Raw genomic sequence first — 16,164 nt, 5'->3', positions numbered from 1 at the left:
ATACGCAGAGAATTATGAACCCACTTGTGATCTCACGTCCCTCCAACCTCAAATATATCGAGCAACCTGATATACCAACTGCAGCCAGGCGTATGAAACAGAGAAAGAAAAAAAGAAGGAATTGAATGCATTGATGCCAGTTCACAAATATGTAAATGTGTACGTTGATATACAAATATACTCTGCTCATCAAGCCTAACTTTTGAAGCCTTTGGTTCCATTACAATACCATTGTCATCTGAAGCAACCAAGCACTACCCACCATTATGTTATTATATTAACCATATAAGCACAAACATTCAACACCAATTGTTTTTTTTTTTTAAAAGGAGACATACATACAAGAACATATACGTAAATAAATAAATGTATATATAAATATGACACCATTGCATACATGCACCAGTCAAAGAGGCAAGCCCTTATATCCCGATGCGCAAGAAAAGAAGTTCCGCGCCTACGAGGCACTGAAACTAGCCGATATTTAATACCCGGGTGGGGGTGAAGATAACAGTAATATAAAGAAACATTTCAATAATCAGCTGGTGACTTCTCAGCTTTCCATAGGGAAGCAAGAAGCCTCCACTTCACACAACCAAAAGATAATCAGAATGGCATGAATGGATCATTTTACCAAGCAAACCAAAGGACAGAGGCACCACCACTCACATATGTTGCTCGGGCCGGGAGGTGATGCAGCAAAAAGAAGATGAAAAGGGCGAGAAGAAAGAAAAGAAAGAAAAGAGAAAGAGAAAGAGAAGGAGGTGAAGTTATCAAATAAAGCTTCACTATTTCCCTCATCACAGAAACATACGCTCACCTCCCAACCCGCCCCACCCCTACAAAAAAAAAAAAGAAAGAGACTCAACCGCGCCTCACATCCGGCTGAGCAGGCCCCAAATCGGTATGCGTTCCCATTATATCTGCAAATGTTTCAGAAAACGTTTTGCGTCGAGTATTTTCAGGAGGATTAGGAACACCGTAATGCACTAATGAAAAAATTTCCTGCCTTTGCCTCCAGCGTTCATTCGCCCACTCGCGCCACCGCGGTGGCCGTCCAAAGTCCGTCATGAAAGTAAACATTACGAGCAGCAACAACAAAAACATCCAAACACTAGAGAATATAATTAAAAATAAAACGTAGTGGCTACATTGGCCCGAGGATAACGAAGAATCAGGAAGGCTTGGGGAGTGTGACATCCACAGAATCTCCCAGATGAGAAACAAAAGGAAGACAATATTCGTTGGTTCCTTTACGAAAAGGTGTATGTTGCTTTCAGCTGTTGGAATACCCTCCTCGATCTTACGTCGGAAGCGCCACATCAGGACAATTGGATAAAGCATGTTGCCTATTGTATTTGCAGTGCCAATTGCACACCACTGTGACATCCATTTCTTACAATCTAAAGAAAGTAGCACAGGGAAGCTATAAATAAGCTGTACACCATTAACAATAACAGCTAACATCGTGAAAATTGGCATGGGACGATCCGGAGGCCAAATGCGGCGCATCACGTAGGTGAAAACATCACGTGGGCGAATGTTTTTTGCTCCACCATGCGGCTGCATTCGTGAAGATGTGGGCGAATAAAATTCAATTGCCCCGCCTGACCCACCAACAAGTTAACAGCGCCGTAAGATTCCAAAGATGAAGAAGAGGGGGCAAAAAAAAAAAAAGAAACTTCCCCTAGCGCAGCACTTGCGCACAACGTTGAGGAGTATTGCCACCTCTCCTATTCGCCTACTACCCGCTTCGCCCGTTTTCTTAACCTCCAAGGCAGCTAAATGTGTATATAAACGTTTAATCACAACCACAATTAAAGAGGAAAAGAGAAAAAGAAAAAGAAAGAGCAGATAATGGGTAACACATCGAGTGAAAACAAAAAGGGAATTCAGCAGAGGTACTCATCCTTGTCTATTCACTTCCGGCATTCACACACACAAAATGGCAGATACGCTCAAACCCTCCTCAAGTCATTCACGTCGTTTCTCCACCTTTGCTCACATCTGTCACTTCTCCTCCCTCCTCAAATCTTTTGTGACATGGCTCAACTGCAAAAGCAAGACGAAGCGGAAATACCATCAGCATCAACAACAACACACAAAGAAAAAAAGGATGACGAGAACACGGAGCCCGCACTCATGCCAGTAACGCAGCCAGTGCGTAGCCAATACAAGCCGCCATACCGATACAAAAATCGAAAATAAATTTGGGACAAAAGATTGGAAAGAACATCAAATGCGACTTCTGGATATATCCATTGAAACTAGACACCGCACTCTGCGCCAAGGTTATATAAAGAAGTAAGTAACAGACGCGCCAGCCCCGTGCACGGTCTGTACCGTAAGTAATCATCACGGCAATGGGGGCAAACAGAAAGGCATTGCAAAGCCTTGACAAAACAAAAACTGATCCCAAAGCCACACTGTTGAAGGGCAAGCCCACAAATGAGGCATTGAGATCAACGGTGTTCAACAGGCACTGATTACCTTGTGCAAAGAAGGACACCCACATGTAAAGATGAAGCATTAAAGCTTGCGGCACCACGGGCAAATGGCGTGTGGCGGTGAGAACAACGGGTAAAAGGACACCACTAACAGCTATTGAGGCGCTTGCAACGTAGTTATCATTACAAAGCGAGCTCGACCACAAAACCAGTGCCGTGTATCGCAGCGGGCCCATGCCTCGAAAAAAGAACGTCAGTGCGAAAAATACAAACGGTCCAATGTGATGAATCAGCGGCTGCCCATAACACACTGCTGTTACTGTCCCAAGGACGATTCCCATGAGACGGTGAGGCATTGTAGGTGCCGAAAAAACAAATAGGGCAGCTCCCAGTATGATCCCAACGCTATTGTAATGAAACTCGGGAAACTGTTTCGCCAACCACATCTCCAGGTGCGACGTCGCTTCAGCCGTGTGCGTGATGTGCGAACGCTCACGGGACACTAGCGGCACAGCTACCCGCAGCAACACAAGAAGAATAACAATGAGGAAGGACGCATGCCTCCCACGGCCTTTCGTTGGCGCAACAAACAAGGCAGCTATAAGCAGTAGCTGTAGTAGACAAAATACCTCCACGCTTTCTTTGATGATAAAACTATTTGCAAATACAGCAAGTAATCTAAGAACGAGTAGAAACAATGTCCCAATCCCGAGAACGGACCTTCCACAAATCACTTGTTGTATGTCCCCATTCCTCAACAGGGAAAGCGCCGTAACCATGCAAAGAGATGATCCTATAAATGCCCCATCCCGCCTTATTTCCATGCGAATGGACCGTGCAAAGTGACTCATTTGTGCAATGCGTCTCCGCAAAGAAAGATTACTATCCTTCCACTCAGGTTTTATGTACAAACCTGCCTCTTCAAAATATGAAGTTAACTGCTTCCAGTTGCATTCCTCGGATGCACTCATATTGACATCGGGATTTGAAAGCGCAACCATCTCTGGTATCACACGACCAACGTTACTGAAGGGAATGGGCACACCAAGAAGAAGTGCAAGCGTTGGTGTGAGGTCAACCTGATGGACAGCACTCAACTTTCCGGGATGAACTCCCGCAACATCACGGCACGCCTTCAAGCGCGAAAGATCTTCGTCAATGTTGTCTTCCCACCGCTTCTCAGTTAAATTGTTTTTCCGTTGAAATTTGTCCGAAGAGTTTACAGGTGCATGCACCGAGTCTCTGCTACTCTCGAAAAGCTCTGCATACATAAAAGAGTCTCTCTCCCCTTCGGAGTCCCCGCCATGGTCACCACTGTTTGTCATTCCATGATCACCAAACACAACAAGAAGTGTCCGCATTGACGTTTGCCTTTCTTCGCGCAGCCGCTTAGTCACGTTTCGCAACATTTCGTTAATATCAGAGAGTTTCTTGTACATAGCAGGATGGCTGGCATGGTGACGGTGACCAACGTGGTCCACAGCCAGTAAGTGTCCAATAATAAGTCGTGCGTAGTCGTCTGGCGCCTGCTCTGCCGTCTCGGAAAGGAGCAGCGGCATCAAATCCGCAATTACTGTTGCATCGTTAGTGTCAAAATCACTGACATTGTATGGTGGAAGTGCGTGAGTGTGTTTCCAGAAAGATGCGTTACCCTGATGGTCAGGGAATAAGTTGAGCCATGTATCATCTCCAAGTAATATAGACCGCCTTCGTAACTGCAGAAGTATGTTGTCAATTTGGACCTCATCGGTATTGAGGTTTGTCCCTACCTCGAGGAATGCTGGCGTTGTCCCTGTGGTGATCGCCTTGATCCGCTGTGCCGTTATGGTTGGGGTATCAGAAAGGAAAAAAAAACCATGCGAGGGGTGAGCGACACGCTTCAGGTTTTCTTCCATGTATGTCAGTGTTGAACGGCGGTCGCCGTTACCGTTACCGTCAACACCGCGGGCACTAACGGTAGAGCACTCCACTCCATCGAGGTAATGGGGTGACAAAGCAGGAAGTACGAAGTCCGGCCTCAATGCGTCAACCAAAAGCACAATGATTTGATCGACACCCCGTACAGTTGGGCAAGTATTGCTAGAAACATTCGTCAGAGTTGTTGTCTTTGATAACATCGATGTTACAAATAGCAATGATCCGCATACGTATAAGACTCCGAGGAGTAGGGCACGGACATGGAATACACCAGCATCAGAGCGTGAGGTCATACTTTCAGCAAAGTTACACACGGGTAGTCAGCGTCTAGTGCTCACACTTCTCAATCGGTAAAAACGTTTGACACGGCAACACTACGAGATTTTATGTTAGCAAGTGCTAAGAACTTTGTTTTATTCGGCAATGACGTTACTTCACACAACTTTACCCCCACCTAGTGATGCTTCACGATACGATACTCTTTACACCGGTAATGTGCAACCACAAGACAAGTGAGCTCAGCGTGCGTATCACGATACGATCCGGGGTTTGGAGGGGTATTCAAGTCTAAAGAAGGTGCATAAAGCAAAAAAAAAAAAAAGATAGGGTAGCAAGCGGTATCGCAACCAAACGCGAAAAAAAAAAATTATTCGTTGTGTTGGTAACCGAAAATGTTCCGGTAAATCCAAAGAAGAACAATGACAACCAATGGGGTTGCCTTCCAAAAGAAAAAAAATGTCCGATTAAAATCGTCAGTTTTAGTTATATACGGTAAAAATCATCACGTGTGCTGCCACAGTGTTGCGCTTAACCGAGTAACCTTAGGCATACACGTGTGTATGTACGTGTTCGTGTGTGTGAACGCGACCGCACCTCCACGCGGTCCCCTTCTTTCACTCAAGCACCTTAATCATTAATAAATTAACGGCGTCGGTTCCCTGACATCTCCAGTCTCACGTTGCGTCTCCGCACCTGCAGGGCACGTTGAGCCGCGCGTTTCTTAGCTGCAAAAGGGAGAGCATTTTTAGTGTGCTGTACTGTTCGTATCTTCGCACGACGAACGGCATCGGCCCACTGCTGTTCACTGATCTCTCGGCGAGCATCTAAACGTCCGCCACCCAAGTCATCTGTCTTCCAGTCCTTAGCATTTACACCAAATATATCTTCCAGTTTCTCTTCCACCTTTTTCTGCAGCTCAACGTCACGTTGCAAACGACGCTTTTGTTTAAGTTCCTCACGGGTTAGTCCATCATCCGGCATCTCCACAAGTGACATAGGATCGTTGTACTGCATGGCCGTCTGCTCTACCGTTGAGTGCTTGGTGTCGAGAAGAGTGTTGGGAAAGTCGATCTGTGCGTGCTTCGTCACAGCATACAGCGGAACATTGTGTGGGAACAAAGATCCCCGTCGAATGCGCTTCAGCAACTTCCAGCCGCCAATGTGTTGCCATCGCATCGTACTGTGCGCACTCACGCGATTCCTATCGCCGTAAAAACGCCTATAAACGCGACCACTCACAAGATCACCCTCTGGGGTACAAAAATCAGCTTGCACTTTGCCGTGGCAACGTGGGTCCCTCACAACACGCAAATACTTCGGGGCAGCTCGCATGACACGCTGTTGCAGCTGTTCAACTTCTTGGCGCACCACAAGCATTTCTGCAGGCGTGATGGCGCGTTGCCTCTGATAACCCGCATCCACAAACGCACGGTTAAACTTATGCGTCGCCGGGGGAAATTGGAGCGGAAATATGAGCCGATTGTGCCGGGTGTTGCCTGTCTTCACCAACCGCGGCACATCAGTTGGCATATGACCAATCTCACCCGTACTCGTCGCACCGTCTTTCAAATCTTTGAGAAGAGAAGTCGAAGTTGCGGAGGTGGAAGCCTCCCGAACTTCATCGATATCAGTTAAAGGTTGAGGAACACCACTCTGCACGCGGTGAAGTGCCTCATCGCTAAGGCACTCGAACACGACGTCTTTGACTGCGAGCGACGCCTCATGCAACTGCTGCTGCTTCACATCGCGTTCCCGCCGTTTCATCTCTTCTGCTTTCTTCAACTGTTCTCGTCGGCGTTCGGCCCGCTCAGGTACAAGCTCATTACGTGCCAAAATCAAGTAAGAAATCGGTTCAATGCCAACCTTCAGCGGCATATGCCGTGCCCACACCTCAACAAATGTGGAACGGTAGTGCGCTTCCGTGCTGCAAATACGCATACGTTTTCGCTTCACACCAGTTTTGCAGTGCCTCAAAGGACAGCGATGTTCGTGGGGACAAGGAGCTACAATGGTGGGCTGCCAATCCCAGAGACCAACATCCTTTTCCTCGAGGATCCAGTCGCGCGCCTCCATTAAGATGTTAAAGTTATTAAGATTAGCAAACTCAACAAACACAAGAACACCTTTGGTCATCTTCCACAATTGCTGCACAATGCGGCGGCGGTTCTCTGAGGTGGCAATTTCGCTAAGTGAATACGCGGCAACAACCAAATCGTGTTGGATCGCTTCATCTTCGGGAAGCAAATAACGCTTCCACGTAACGTTGGGTACATCGTCATGAAGAACCATCGTCCCTATCTCCATCATGCCTGGACTTGGCTCTACTGCAGTAACTTCCTGAAGAGGGCGAAGTCGTCTGGCGGCGCGAGTGCGAGCTGTTTCATTTTCCACATCAATAAGCTTTTCCCACCACGTTTTCGGGCGACCCTTCGCCGCCTCGCCGTCATCGCCGCCGTCGCCCTGTTCTCCGTCGATAACATCCTCCGGATCCTCCGTACTCGCACGAACCTCCCCGAGAGGATCGCCGCTCTCCCATTCGGTACCATCAACTACGTCACGGTACCTCGCATGTGCCTCCCGCACAAGGCGGTCCTTTTTTGCAGTTGCAGCAGCGGTCGCAACCTCAGCAATTTCTCGCTTTAGGTCTTCTGGAAGATCTGCAGGGTCAACCTCGCCGCGCTCCAGTAACGCTGCAACCGCCATGAAGCGCACCTTCTTTTTCTCCTCGTTGTTGCGCTGCAGTCGCTTGAGGTCATACCGCAACTCGGAGAGCTGATGTGTACGGGAGGAATCATTTCCCTGCATTGTCTGCCGAAGTGATCGGTAAAGCGGGTAAGCAAGGGAACCGGGATCGTACACCTCCTTCGCGACAAGTATGGCAGTCCCAGTGCCAGCCCCGAAGTCTAACATAGTTTTGGGCACGAAGTGTGGCAATTGTTTGCTGAGTTCAAAAAACACGCGATGCATCCCGGCATACATGGCTGCCCCACGGAACAGAAAGTAGCCAATCGCATCGTTTGTGGAGTAAAGTACAGATCGGCTGGCAATTGCATTGGCGACTGCCAGTTGCCGTTGAAACTTTAGCAACCGTTGGCGAATCCTAAAGCGGAGTTTCGCTTGTGATCTTTTGTCGTGGAGACGGAGATCGGCAAAGTTTTCACCCTTCTCACGCCGCTCAAATAGTTCCCGTTTTTTCTGATTTAGCGTATCGGGTTCACCCTCCGGGATCATGTCTGCTGGGTTTGTTGGGAGTCGTGCTGGTTCCTCTCGGTTGCGGTACTCAATGACAGGGACAATATCACGTAGGCACTGACGAATGAGACCCTTTTCCTTCATACGAAATACCTTCATAAAGGCTGCTTGCATCGAAGGCGACATGATCACCACACCGGGATTCATATCGCAGAAGTCATCCCGCACTGCCCACTGCCGCATGGCGGGGCGACGCTTGCACATTTTCCGGAGCATTTGATACTCATATGACATCTTCGCTGCAACATCAATAACTCGAATACGACGCCTACCATACCTCATTTTGGTACTAAATTGAGACCATGTTTCCTTACCAGCAATGGTGGTGCTGCTCCCCGCCTGGAGACCGGATTCGCCAGGCTTATGCATCGCACCTTCCAAAACCCCGTCGCCTCCCGATGACATTTCCCGTCGAGTACACCCCGCTCGTAAAGGCACTGCAACGGCGACGGAGGAACGAGCGACTCCAGACGTCAGGCATGTTTGTAATGTTGTGCTATGAAACCTGAAGAACATTTTCCCCTTCGCAGCGAGCCTCAGTTTAGCCGTTTATACTCCTCCTTCGCCCACAACTTGTCTGCCCTCCCTTGAGACGGCTGAAATCCCCTCCACAAGACAACGGGGCTCCCTGTACAAACTAGAAAGCATATAAATAATGGTATGAATTGTAGAGGGTTGTTGTCGGTGAATAGTACGCAAATCTTCAGATCAAAACGGTCTGAGGCCAACAGAGCCGCCAATACAAAAAGAAATAAAGGAGGAATTTAGAAAAAAAAAAATAGAAAAGCAAACAAGTCAACATCTACCGTGTGCAAATTGGGCACATCAGAGGCTCTCCGGAACCGATACTTTAGGGATTGGGCACATCGCAAACAGGTACACTTTAAAATTAATAAGTAAACAAATAACGGAAACAATGAAGGCAAGGACACCTTACATAACCCTTTTTTGAAGTTTCTTCCCTCAGTATATGAACCTCCATCATATCCATTTCCACGTGTCATTTTTTTTTTAAATAACGTAGTTCCTCTCCCATAATCCACTCCCTTCCTTCCATTTCAACCAGGTGACTTCGCTTCCACTTGAAACGGAGGGGGAAAAAATCGCTCGCTGTCACATTTTCTACGAATTCGTAGGAATAAAAAGATATACAAAAGCAACTGCATGGCCGTACAATTCTTTTCCTTAAGAAGGCGCACCAAACAAACAATCTCCCCCCTAACCTCTTTATGCAACGGGACCCTGCAAAAAAATAAATAAATAAACGAACAACATGGCAATAATGACAAAAGCAACATGCATCGTTTAATCTCATGTCGAAAACGATAATATATATATACTACAAACAAAGAACTGTTCTGGCGTATTCTGCTTGCTTGCAAGTATGGTGCGGTGACGTGGAAACTACATCCTCAGTGTCATCCTCCACGCATTCTTCCCTCCCAATGTTTGTATTTCTTTTACTCACCTTTATTTAATTTCGTCTAAGTAGTAAGTATGTTTTTTTTTTCTTTGTCGAATACTCTCGTTTTATTTGAATATCCCTCTCCTCTTTCCTTGCGCCCTCCGTGCCTCTCCCTTCACCCGCGGAAACATTCCATTTCCACCGCATGTAGAGCTTAAACTATATATATATATATATATATATATATATACGCGTATATTCATTTGGCCGAGCACATTATGCCCAACGGTTGCCTCTCTCTCTCTCTTCCTCCTCGTTTCCCTTTCCTTTTCTCAGCGCCTCTTCTTTATAACAACAACAACAAATCCATCCGCTACCTGAGCTGTTGGAAGAAGTCATTACCCTTATCGTCCACAACAATAAATGCGGGAAAGTTCTCAACTTCAATCTTCCATACCGCCTCCATTCCCAGTTCCTCCATGTCAAGTACTTCCACTTTGCGAATGGAATCCATCGCTAGCAACGCGGCAGGTCCCCCAATACTTCCAAGGTAAAACCCACCGTACTTCTTACATGCCTCAGTCACACGTTTGCTACGGTTGCCTTTAGCCAACATGACGAAAGACCCGCCATTTGCCTGGAAGAGATCCACAAACGGGTCCATACGGCCCGCTGTGGTTGGCCCAAAGGAACCGGATGCCAACGCCTCTGGTCGCTTGGCAGGACCAGCATAATATACCGGGTGGTTCTTGATGTAATCTGGAAGGGGTTTATTGTTCTCCAACATTTCCCGCATACGGGCATGCGCGATGTCACGGGCTACGATGATGGTTCCAGTGAGAGACAGACGCGTCTTCACGGGGTGTCTCGAGAGCTCTGCACGTATTTTGTCCATGGGCATGTTCAAGTCGATCTTCACTGGTGGCACCTTAAGTAATTGATCCTCCGTTACCTCTGGCAGATACTTCGCTGGGTCCATTTCAAGTTTCTCGACCCAAATGCCATCTTTGTTAATTTTGGCAAGTGCTTGGCGGTCCGCACTGCAGCTAACGCCAATTCCGATGGGGCAGCTGGCACCGTGACGTGGCATGCGGATGACGCGTGCATCGTGGGCAAAATACTTCCCACCAAACTGTGCGCCCATGCCAATATTGCGGCAAATATCCATAACCATTTGTTCCATTTCCAGATCGCGATAGGTATAACCCTTCGATTCATCAGGCTTCGTTGGGAGTTCATCCAGATACTTGCAGGAAGCGTACTTCACCGCCTTCATTGTCATCTCAGCACTGGTTCCTCCCACAACGACGGCCATATGATATGGTGGACAAGCGGAAGTACCAATCGTCGAAATCTTTTCCTCCAGAAAATTGCGCAGCGACTTGGGATTGAGAACAGATTTTGTTTCCTGGAACAAAAATGCCTTGTTCGCACTCCCGCCGCCTTTAGCCACAAAAAAGAATTCGTACTCACATCCCTTTGTTGCGTAGAGATCTATCTGTGCGGGAAGGTTGCATCCGGTGTTCTTTTCGTCGTACATGGTAAGCGGAACATTCTGACTGTAGCGCAAATTCGTCGTCGTATAAATATGATGCACACCGCGGCTCAGCGCCTCCTCATCATCTCCGTTGGTAAACACCTGCTCCCCCTTGTAACCTGCAATAATTGCGGTGCCCGTGTCTTGGCAACCAGGGAGAATCCGAGCTGCTGCAATATTGGCATTCTTTATAAGCTGCAGCGCAACAAAACGGTCATTGTCACTCGCTTCGGGATCTTCAAAAATGCTTCTTAAGCTCGCCAGGTGTGATGGGCGGAGGAAATGTTGCACATCGCCAATGGCACGAGAGGCGAGCAATGTTAATCCTGCCGCTTCCACCTTTAGAATTTCCGGTAACCCGGCACCGGGATTGACAACAGATACGTAATCTTTTGTTACCAATGTGTACTCGGTGTCTTTGTGGTGAAGATGAGGCAACAGTGGGACAAACTTAAAAGGAGGTGCCGACTTGGGTGCAAACCAGAGGGACGACCGTCGTAACATGTGAGCGATTAATAATGCTGATATTTAATGGTTTTGTCTTCACTCACCTAAATTAGTTAGTTTGATGTTGTTGTTGTTGTTGTTGTTTTTTTATTTTTTGCGCAACGAGCTATTATGATATATTGTATTTTCGGGGGAGGAAATTGACTATTTTATGGGTTTACAAACTGTGTTACAGGATACAAGTAAGAGCACAAGAAACAACATAAACGAGCAGCAACCACAAGAAAACAATATAAAAAAGAAAAGGTTAACCAAAAAAAAAAAAAAGAAAAAGCAGCAATGGATGTCAAAGTTAGAAAAAAACATGGTGGGGCGAACGTTAAAAAAAAAGTAGCCTTTTAAAGAATGTGCCCAAATACAATGGCAAACAAAAAAAAGCGGAAAAATAGTTATGAACATATTTTTTTTTTAGCGTAAAGAAACACACAAAGAAGAACCTATGAAAAACAGTGCGTGTGTCACCGTAAGTGTGGCGCAACAGTAGGAGCATCCACTATTTCCAGATGCACACACTTTCCCACCGGTATCCCTTCACCTTAACTTCAGTTCCTTTCATTTCTTTTTTCTTTTGCCCTTTATTACCAATGGTTTTGCATCTGACGAGTTTCACCCGTGCTATTTTGTTAGCCACCACCTCCCTGAAAGCAGCCGTTCAAGCAACGAAAATACAAAGAAAAAGCAAACAGGAATTTTCCGTTCAACTTTCAGAGGAGCATTTGTAACCTATGTTCTTCCTTCATGTTTCACCTCCCCGTTACTCAATAGTTACATAAGTATACGAGCATACAACAACAAAACCAAAACATATTTGCGTACGTCCGCGCACACGTATATACATATCAACTCTGAATGTTTCCTTCCTTTTTTTCCCCCTTTTTGTAGAAGATTTGTTCGCTTTTTCGGTCGCCCGTTGGACATAGCCTTCGCGAACTTACATTTTCCTATACACCGTCTATAACATTAAAGTGCGCAATAGCTGTACGGGTTCATATCAGCAACTGCGAGCGGGTAAATGCGCTAAAAAACATATCAAATCCCTTTTCAGTGTTAACAATGATAGTGGACACTCTCTTATTAGCATCGTGTGCTCCTCGGTTTTCCCACACATACACTCAAAACACACATACACATTTTCCTCATTTATTTCATTCCCTTTATCCTTTCTTCTCTTCCCTTTTTTTTTTCTTTCTCCCCCTTCTTTCTTCCTTTCCACGAACATGTGGCCCCGGTGCTTTTCGACGATTATTGACTCTCTCGATCTCTCTCTCCAACTCCTCGTGAGAGACCTTCAACTTCTAAAAAAAAAAAACGGCAAACAAGCAAACAAGCAAACAAGCGAACAAACGAACAAATTTAAATGCAATAGAAGTGAATATACAACAATCCCACCTATTCGAAAGAAAGAAAGAGAAAAAGAAACACACAGAGAAAAAAGGAGAAAAAAATAAAAAAGTGGCGTCTATCCAGGTGTGGGCTTATTATGATATTCCATATAAGAAGACACGACCGCAAGCCCCGTACCACGCACGACAACAATGCATGAATTATCCTTCTGGTGTTCCAGAAGGGTTTCGAGAGAGCAGCGGCAGTCCTCCGTGAGGGGATTATCAGAGAGATCAAGATATGAAAGTCGAAAAGACGCATCATCGTTGCAAGCGCATATCCGATGTACATCTTCATCCGTCACACCATTTCCAGAGAGGTCCAATTCTCGAAGTGATGCGCTTTGTTTCACAGCTTCTGCAATATAACGCGCCCCTCGACCTCCCAAGTGACACCTTCCCATTCCCAATACAGTAAGTTTCTTAGCGTAGGGAATAACCAAAGCAATTTGAGCAGCCCCCTCTACATCCAGGAGATTGTCCTGCATGTACACTCGCTGAAGGTTGGGACATTCTGATATGACCGACGAAAGCACCTTACCAGCTGTATGCAAAAGTCGTCCAGCCGATACATTCAGCACAGAAAGAACCTGTGAGTTGTAAAGCCCACCGCACAGCAGCGTCTTTAGTCCGCTCTCCGTGACACAGCAACGAGCCAAGTAAACCTCATGAAGGTTTGCCATACAACGACGGAGCGCATTGCCCAAACCAGTGAAGTGTTTTGGCTCTATACGGTTACCGCTGATGTCAAAAATTTGCAGCGTTGGTGGAAAAATGTCCTCCCTCTCCGTGGGGATAGCCAGTGCGTGAACTATGTTGTTATCCAAGAAGTTCACTTCCCGCAGTTGCTCGCAGTGCGAAATAGCCTGAACAATGGGTTCAGCCGCGCTATCGTCCATGTGACAACGTTGCAGAACCAAACGCCGCAGGCACTTTCGATTCTTCATAATAACTTCTTTTAGCTGTAGAGTTTCCTCAAAGTGGAGATGCACGTCATGAAGCAGAAGTTCCTCCATTTGCTCACATGGAGAATTTGTCCAGAGAGCCCTCAAGAGAATCTTCATACCTGCGCTGCTAAACTTTGTCTCAGCTATTTCCACCTTTGTTAGTACTCGTGCCTCCGGAAGGACTTCGTTTGTAATGTAGTCGATGATTCCATCGTCGAAACAATGACCATATATACACAGAGCCTTCCCATCCTTAATCTGATTTTCTTTCAAAGACATCCCAACCAGTTCAGGCCCCGCAATAATTCTGCTCCATCGCTTTCCAGGTTGAGGATACGCGACAACAACATCGCTAGCGGATGCCACATCATTTGCGACGCTCTCAACGGAGCCACAGGGGTCATTTTCAGTGCTGAACGCACTTCGAGGAGACAGAAGGCTGTCCACTTTCATTCAAGATGTTATTATTATTTTTTCTTTTACAGCAACGAGCCCCCAGGAAATAAATCTGCAAGCGGTGTAAACGAGATGTTCAGGGGGGAGGGATAATAACAAGAACAAAATGGAAGAAAGAAATAGCTGTAGAAGAAGCGAAAAAGCGGATGGAGCCGATGGCACACACCACATGCACTGAATTGTGGATCGCACCTTCGTGGTAACGGATTGCATACACCGCAAAAATCAACACGAACAATCATTGCGGCCCCGTAGATGTCAAAGCATCTATGCATGAACACGTACACACAAATACAACATAATGTGATATGTTTCTAAAAAAAAAAAAGAAATTCGGAGGGGGGAAAATAAATGACACCGAAAAAAGGGAGTCAAACAAACCCGACGTACAGAGATGTTGAAGCGAACGAAAAGGGTCAAGAAACAATGTGTGCATGTTTTGTAGGAGTAGAATCTTTTACCTCTATGGATATCCCTCTATAATCAAAACAAAATCAACAACAACAACACCGGTAGCAATAGTACATGAAACCGCGAGAACAACAATGGGAGCGCGGAATGAAGGGGAAACTCCCTTCAGTTAAAAGGCAGAGTATGAAAAGAAGAAGCACACGTCTCCCTTCCATTGTTCACTACCAAACACGAATTGTCCCCTCTCCTTCCCGTGTCATTCTTCTACTCATTCTTCACTTTTAATACGCCCTCACATTACCTAATGGCACATAGTACAATTATGGTTGCCAGCGTCACAAAAAAAAATTAAATTAAACCAAATAGATGGTCCCTCGCACCCCAGGTGGTGAGAAGCTATGGGAACGCCTGTAGATGCAACACAATATTTTCAGAAAGACCCCTTTTTATATCTTGAAGGTCGCAAATTTATCACCAGACGGGCTATCCCCGAATGCTGTGGAAAACTCGCGGTAAGTTACCCTAAGACTTGCCAACTGCTCTTCGTCTGGACATTCTTGTACCTTCCGCTCGAACTCCTCTTTTCCCCACACCATCTGCGCCAATTCTACCAAGGAAACCTCAATTCCCGTTAAGGACTGCAACTGTTCCCTGAAACTGCCGAGTGTCAACTTGTGAATTACCGGCCCCTCATCCAGACGCCACGGGCGAGGTGTCATCTCTGCACGACTTCGTGGAACCGACCCCACCAGCCCACGTGCAAGATTTACGTAAAATTCCGTTGCACCCCCGCGTCTGCGCTGCACATGATCTCGCACAGCTTGAAAAAAGCGCTCCTGCGGGGTGTAATCAGCCACTCGCCTACATCCTCGGGAACTGCAGCGGCTGCTACTCCTACTGACCGGTGCGCTACCCGCAACAGAGGCCGGTAGAGAAGGTGACCAGCCGCGTTCCTCGTGACACATTATTTCGCTCATAGAAGTGGAGTGGCTACGGGAAAAGCAGCGTAATCCTGTGCGCCGCGGCGTCATCATCGCCGGATCCTTATAGGAGTCAGTAACGCCGACAACTTGAATGTGCTGAACCTTCCCCGCAGCACTGGGAACCTGGTGAAGACCCTGCGGTGTTTCGTGTCGCGTAGGCAAACGTACACGACGAAGGTGCGGCCAGCCGAATTCCCTTGTCTCCTGTGACTCCTCATTGCGCTGCACGTTGCGTGCCTCATGCTCTGGTTGTGGAGTTTGCGGTTTTGGTTGCGCATCGCACTCGCCGTTGTTCTCAGCGAAAATATTCAAAGTCCCGGCATGCATCCGCCGTGTGCGCTCAAAGATAGCACGAGCAGAGGGAGAGGATGGTGACTCGCGCTGTAACGGATATATGCGGGGCCCCATTGCCAAAAACGAAGTTGCGCGGCAGCAACGGTGATGGCACCGACAACGAGCAAAAGCTAGCAGTAATAGGGATCGATGCAAACAGGTTTATGTTGGACGGAAGAACTAAACTACCGTAACCACGATCACGCTGAATATATATAAATGTATATATATATATATATATGGGTATTTTTATGTCTACCTTCCTAGCTTTAACGGAAAAAAAAAATGCAGATTCGACGTTGAAAGAT

The 16,164-nt window shown here is 46.7% G+C and overlaps 7 protein-coding genes across 7 annotated transcripts; all 7 read right to left on the bottom strand.

The window, feature by feature from the left end:
- Positions 1-864: 864 nt before the first annotated feature.
- TbgDal_XI5740 (hypothetical protein, conserved) lies at positions 865-1,569 on the bottom strand (the record flags this gene model as incomplete). Its single annotated transcript, XM_011781418.1, has 1 exon — positions 865-1,569. One exon carries the CDS (start codon positions 1,567-1,569, stop codon positions 865-867), a length of 705 nt encoding a protein of 234 aa, XP_011779720.1.
- Positions 1,570-2,140: 571 nt separating this feature from the next.
- Positions 2,141-4,657, bottom strand: TbgDal_XI5730 (hypothetical protein, conserved; the record flags this gene model as incomplete). The annotated part of the gene is made up of 1 exon (XM_011781417.1): positions 2,141-4,657. The coding sequence occupies one exon, from the start codon at positions 4,655-4,657 to the stop codon at positions 2,141-2,143; it is 2,517 nt and encodes an 838-aa protein (XP_011779719.1).
- Positions 4,658-5,285: 628 nt separating this feature from the next.
- TbgDal_XI5720 (hypothetical protein, conserved) lies at positions 5,286-8,411 on the bottom strand (the record flags this gene model as incomplete). The annotated part of the gene is made up of 1 exon (XM_011781416.1): positions 5,286-8,411. The coding sequence occupies one exon, from the start codon at positions 8,409-8,411 to the stop codon at positions 5,286-5,288; it is 3,126 nt and encodes a 1,041-aa protein (XP_011779718.1).
- A 484-nt stretch (positions 8,412-8,895) lies between these two features.
- Positions 8,896-9,210, bottom strand: TbgDal_XI5710 (hypothetical protein, unlikely; the record flags this gene model as incomplete). The annotated part of the gene is made up of 1 exon (XM_011781415.1): positions 8,896-9,210. The coding sequence occupies one exon, from the start codon at positions 9,208-9,210 to the stop codon at positions 8,896-8,898; it is 315 nt and encodes a 104-aa protein (XP_011779717.1).
- Positions 9,211-9,673: 463 nt separating this feature from the next.
- TbgDal_XI5700 (fumarate hydratase class I, putative) lies at positions 9,674-11,341 on the bottom strand (the record flags this gene model as incomplete). The annotated part of the gene is made up of 1 exon (XM_011781414.1): positions 9,674-11,341. The coding sequence occupies one exon, from the start codon at positions 11,339-11,341 to the stop codon at positions 9,674-9,676; it is 1,668 nt and encodes a 555-aa protein (XP_011779716.1).
- Positions 11,342-12,803: 1,462 nt separating this feature from the next.
- Positions 12,804-14,126, bottom strand: TbgDal_XI5690 (hypothetical protein, conserved; the record flags this gene model as incomplete). The annotated part of the gene is made up of 1 exon (XM_011781413.1): positions 12,804-14,126. One exon carries the CDS (start codon positions 14,124-14,126, stop codon positions 12,804-12,806), a length of 1,323 nt encoding a protein of 440 aa, XP_011779715.1.
- Positions 14,127-14,986: 860 nt separating this feature from the next.
- TbgDal_XI5680 (hypothetical protein, conserved) lies at positions 14,987-15,931 on the bottom strand (the record flags this gene model as incomplete). The annotated part of the gene is made up of 1 exon (XM_011781412.1): positions 14,987-15,931. One exon carries the CDS (start codon positions 15,929-15,931, stop codon positions 14,987-14,989), a length of 945 nt encoding a protein of 314 aa, XP_011779714.1.
- Positions 15,932-16,164: the final 233 nt, after the last annotated feature.

Source organism: Trypanosoma brucei, chromosome 11 (assembly GCF_000210295.1).
Source record: "Trypanosoma brucei gambiense DAL972 chromosome 11, complete sequence".
In the NCBI taxonomy this organism is placed as follows: domain Eukaryota; phylum Euglenozoa; class Kinetoplastea; order Trypanosomatida; family Trypanosomatidae; genus Trypanosoma; species Trypanosoma brucei.
This window is presented reverse-complemented; position numbering and strand designations above follow the sequence as displayed.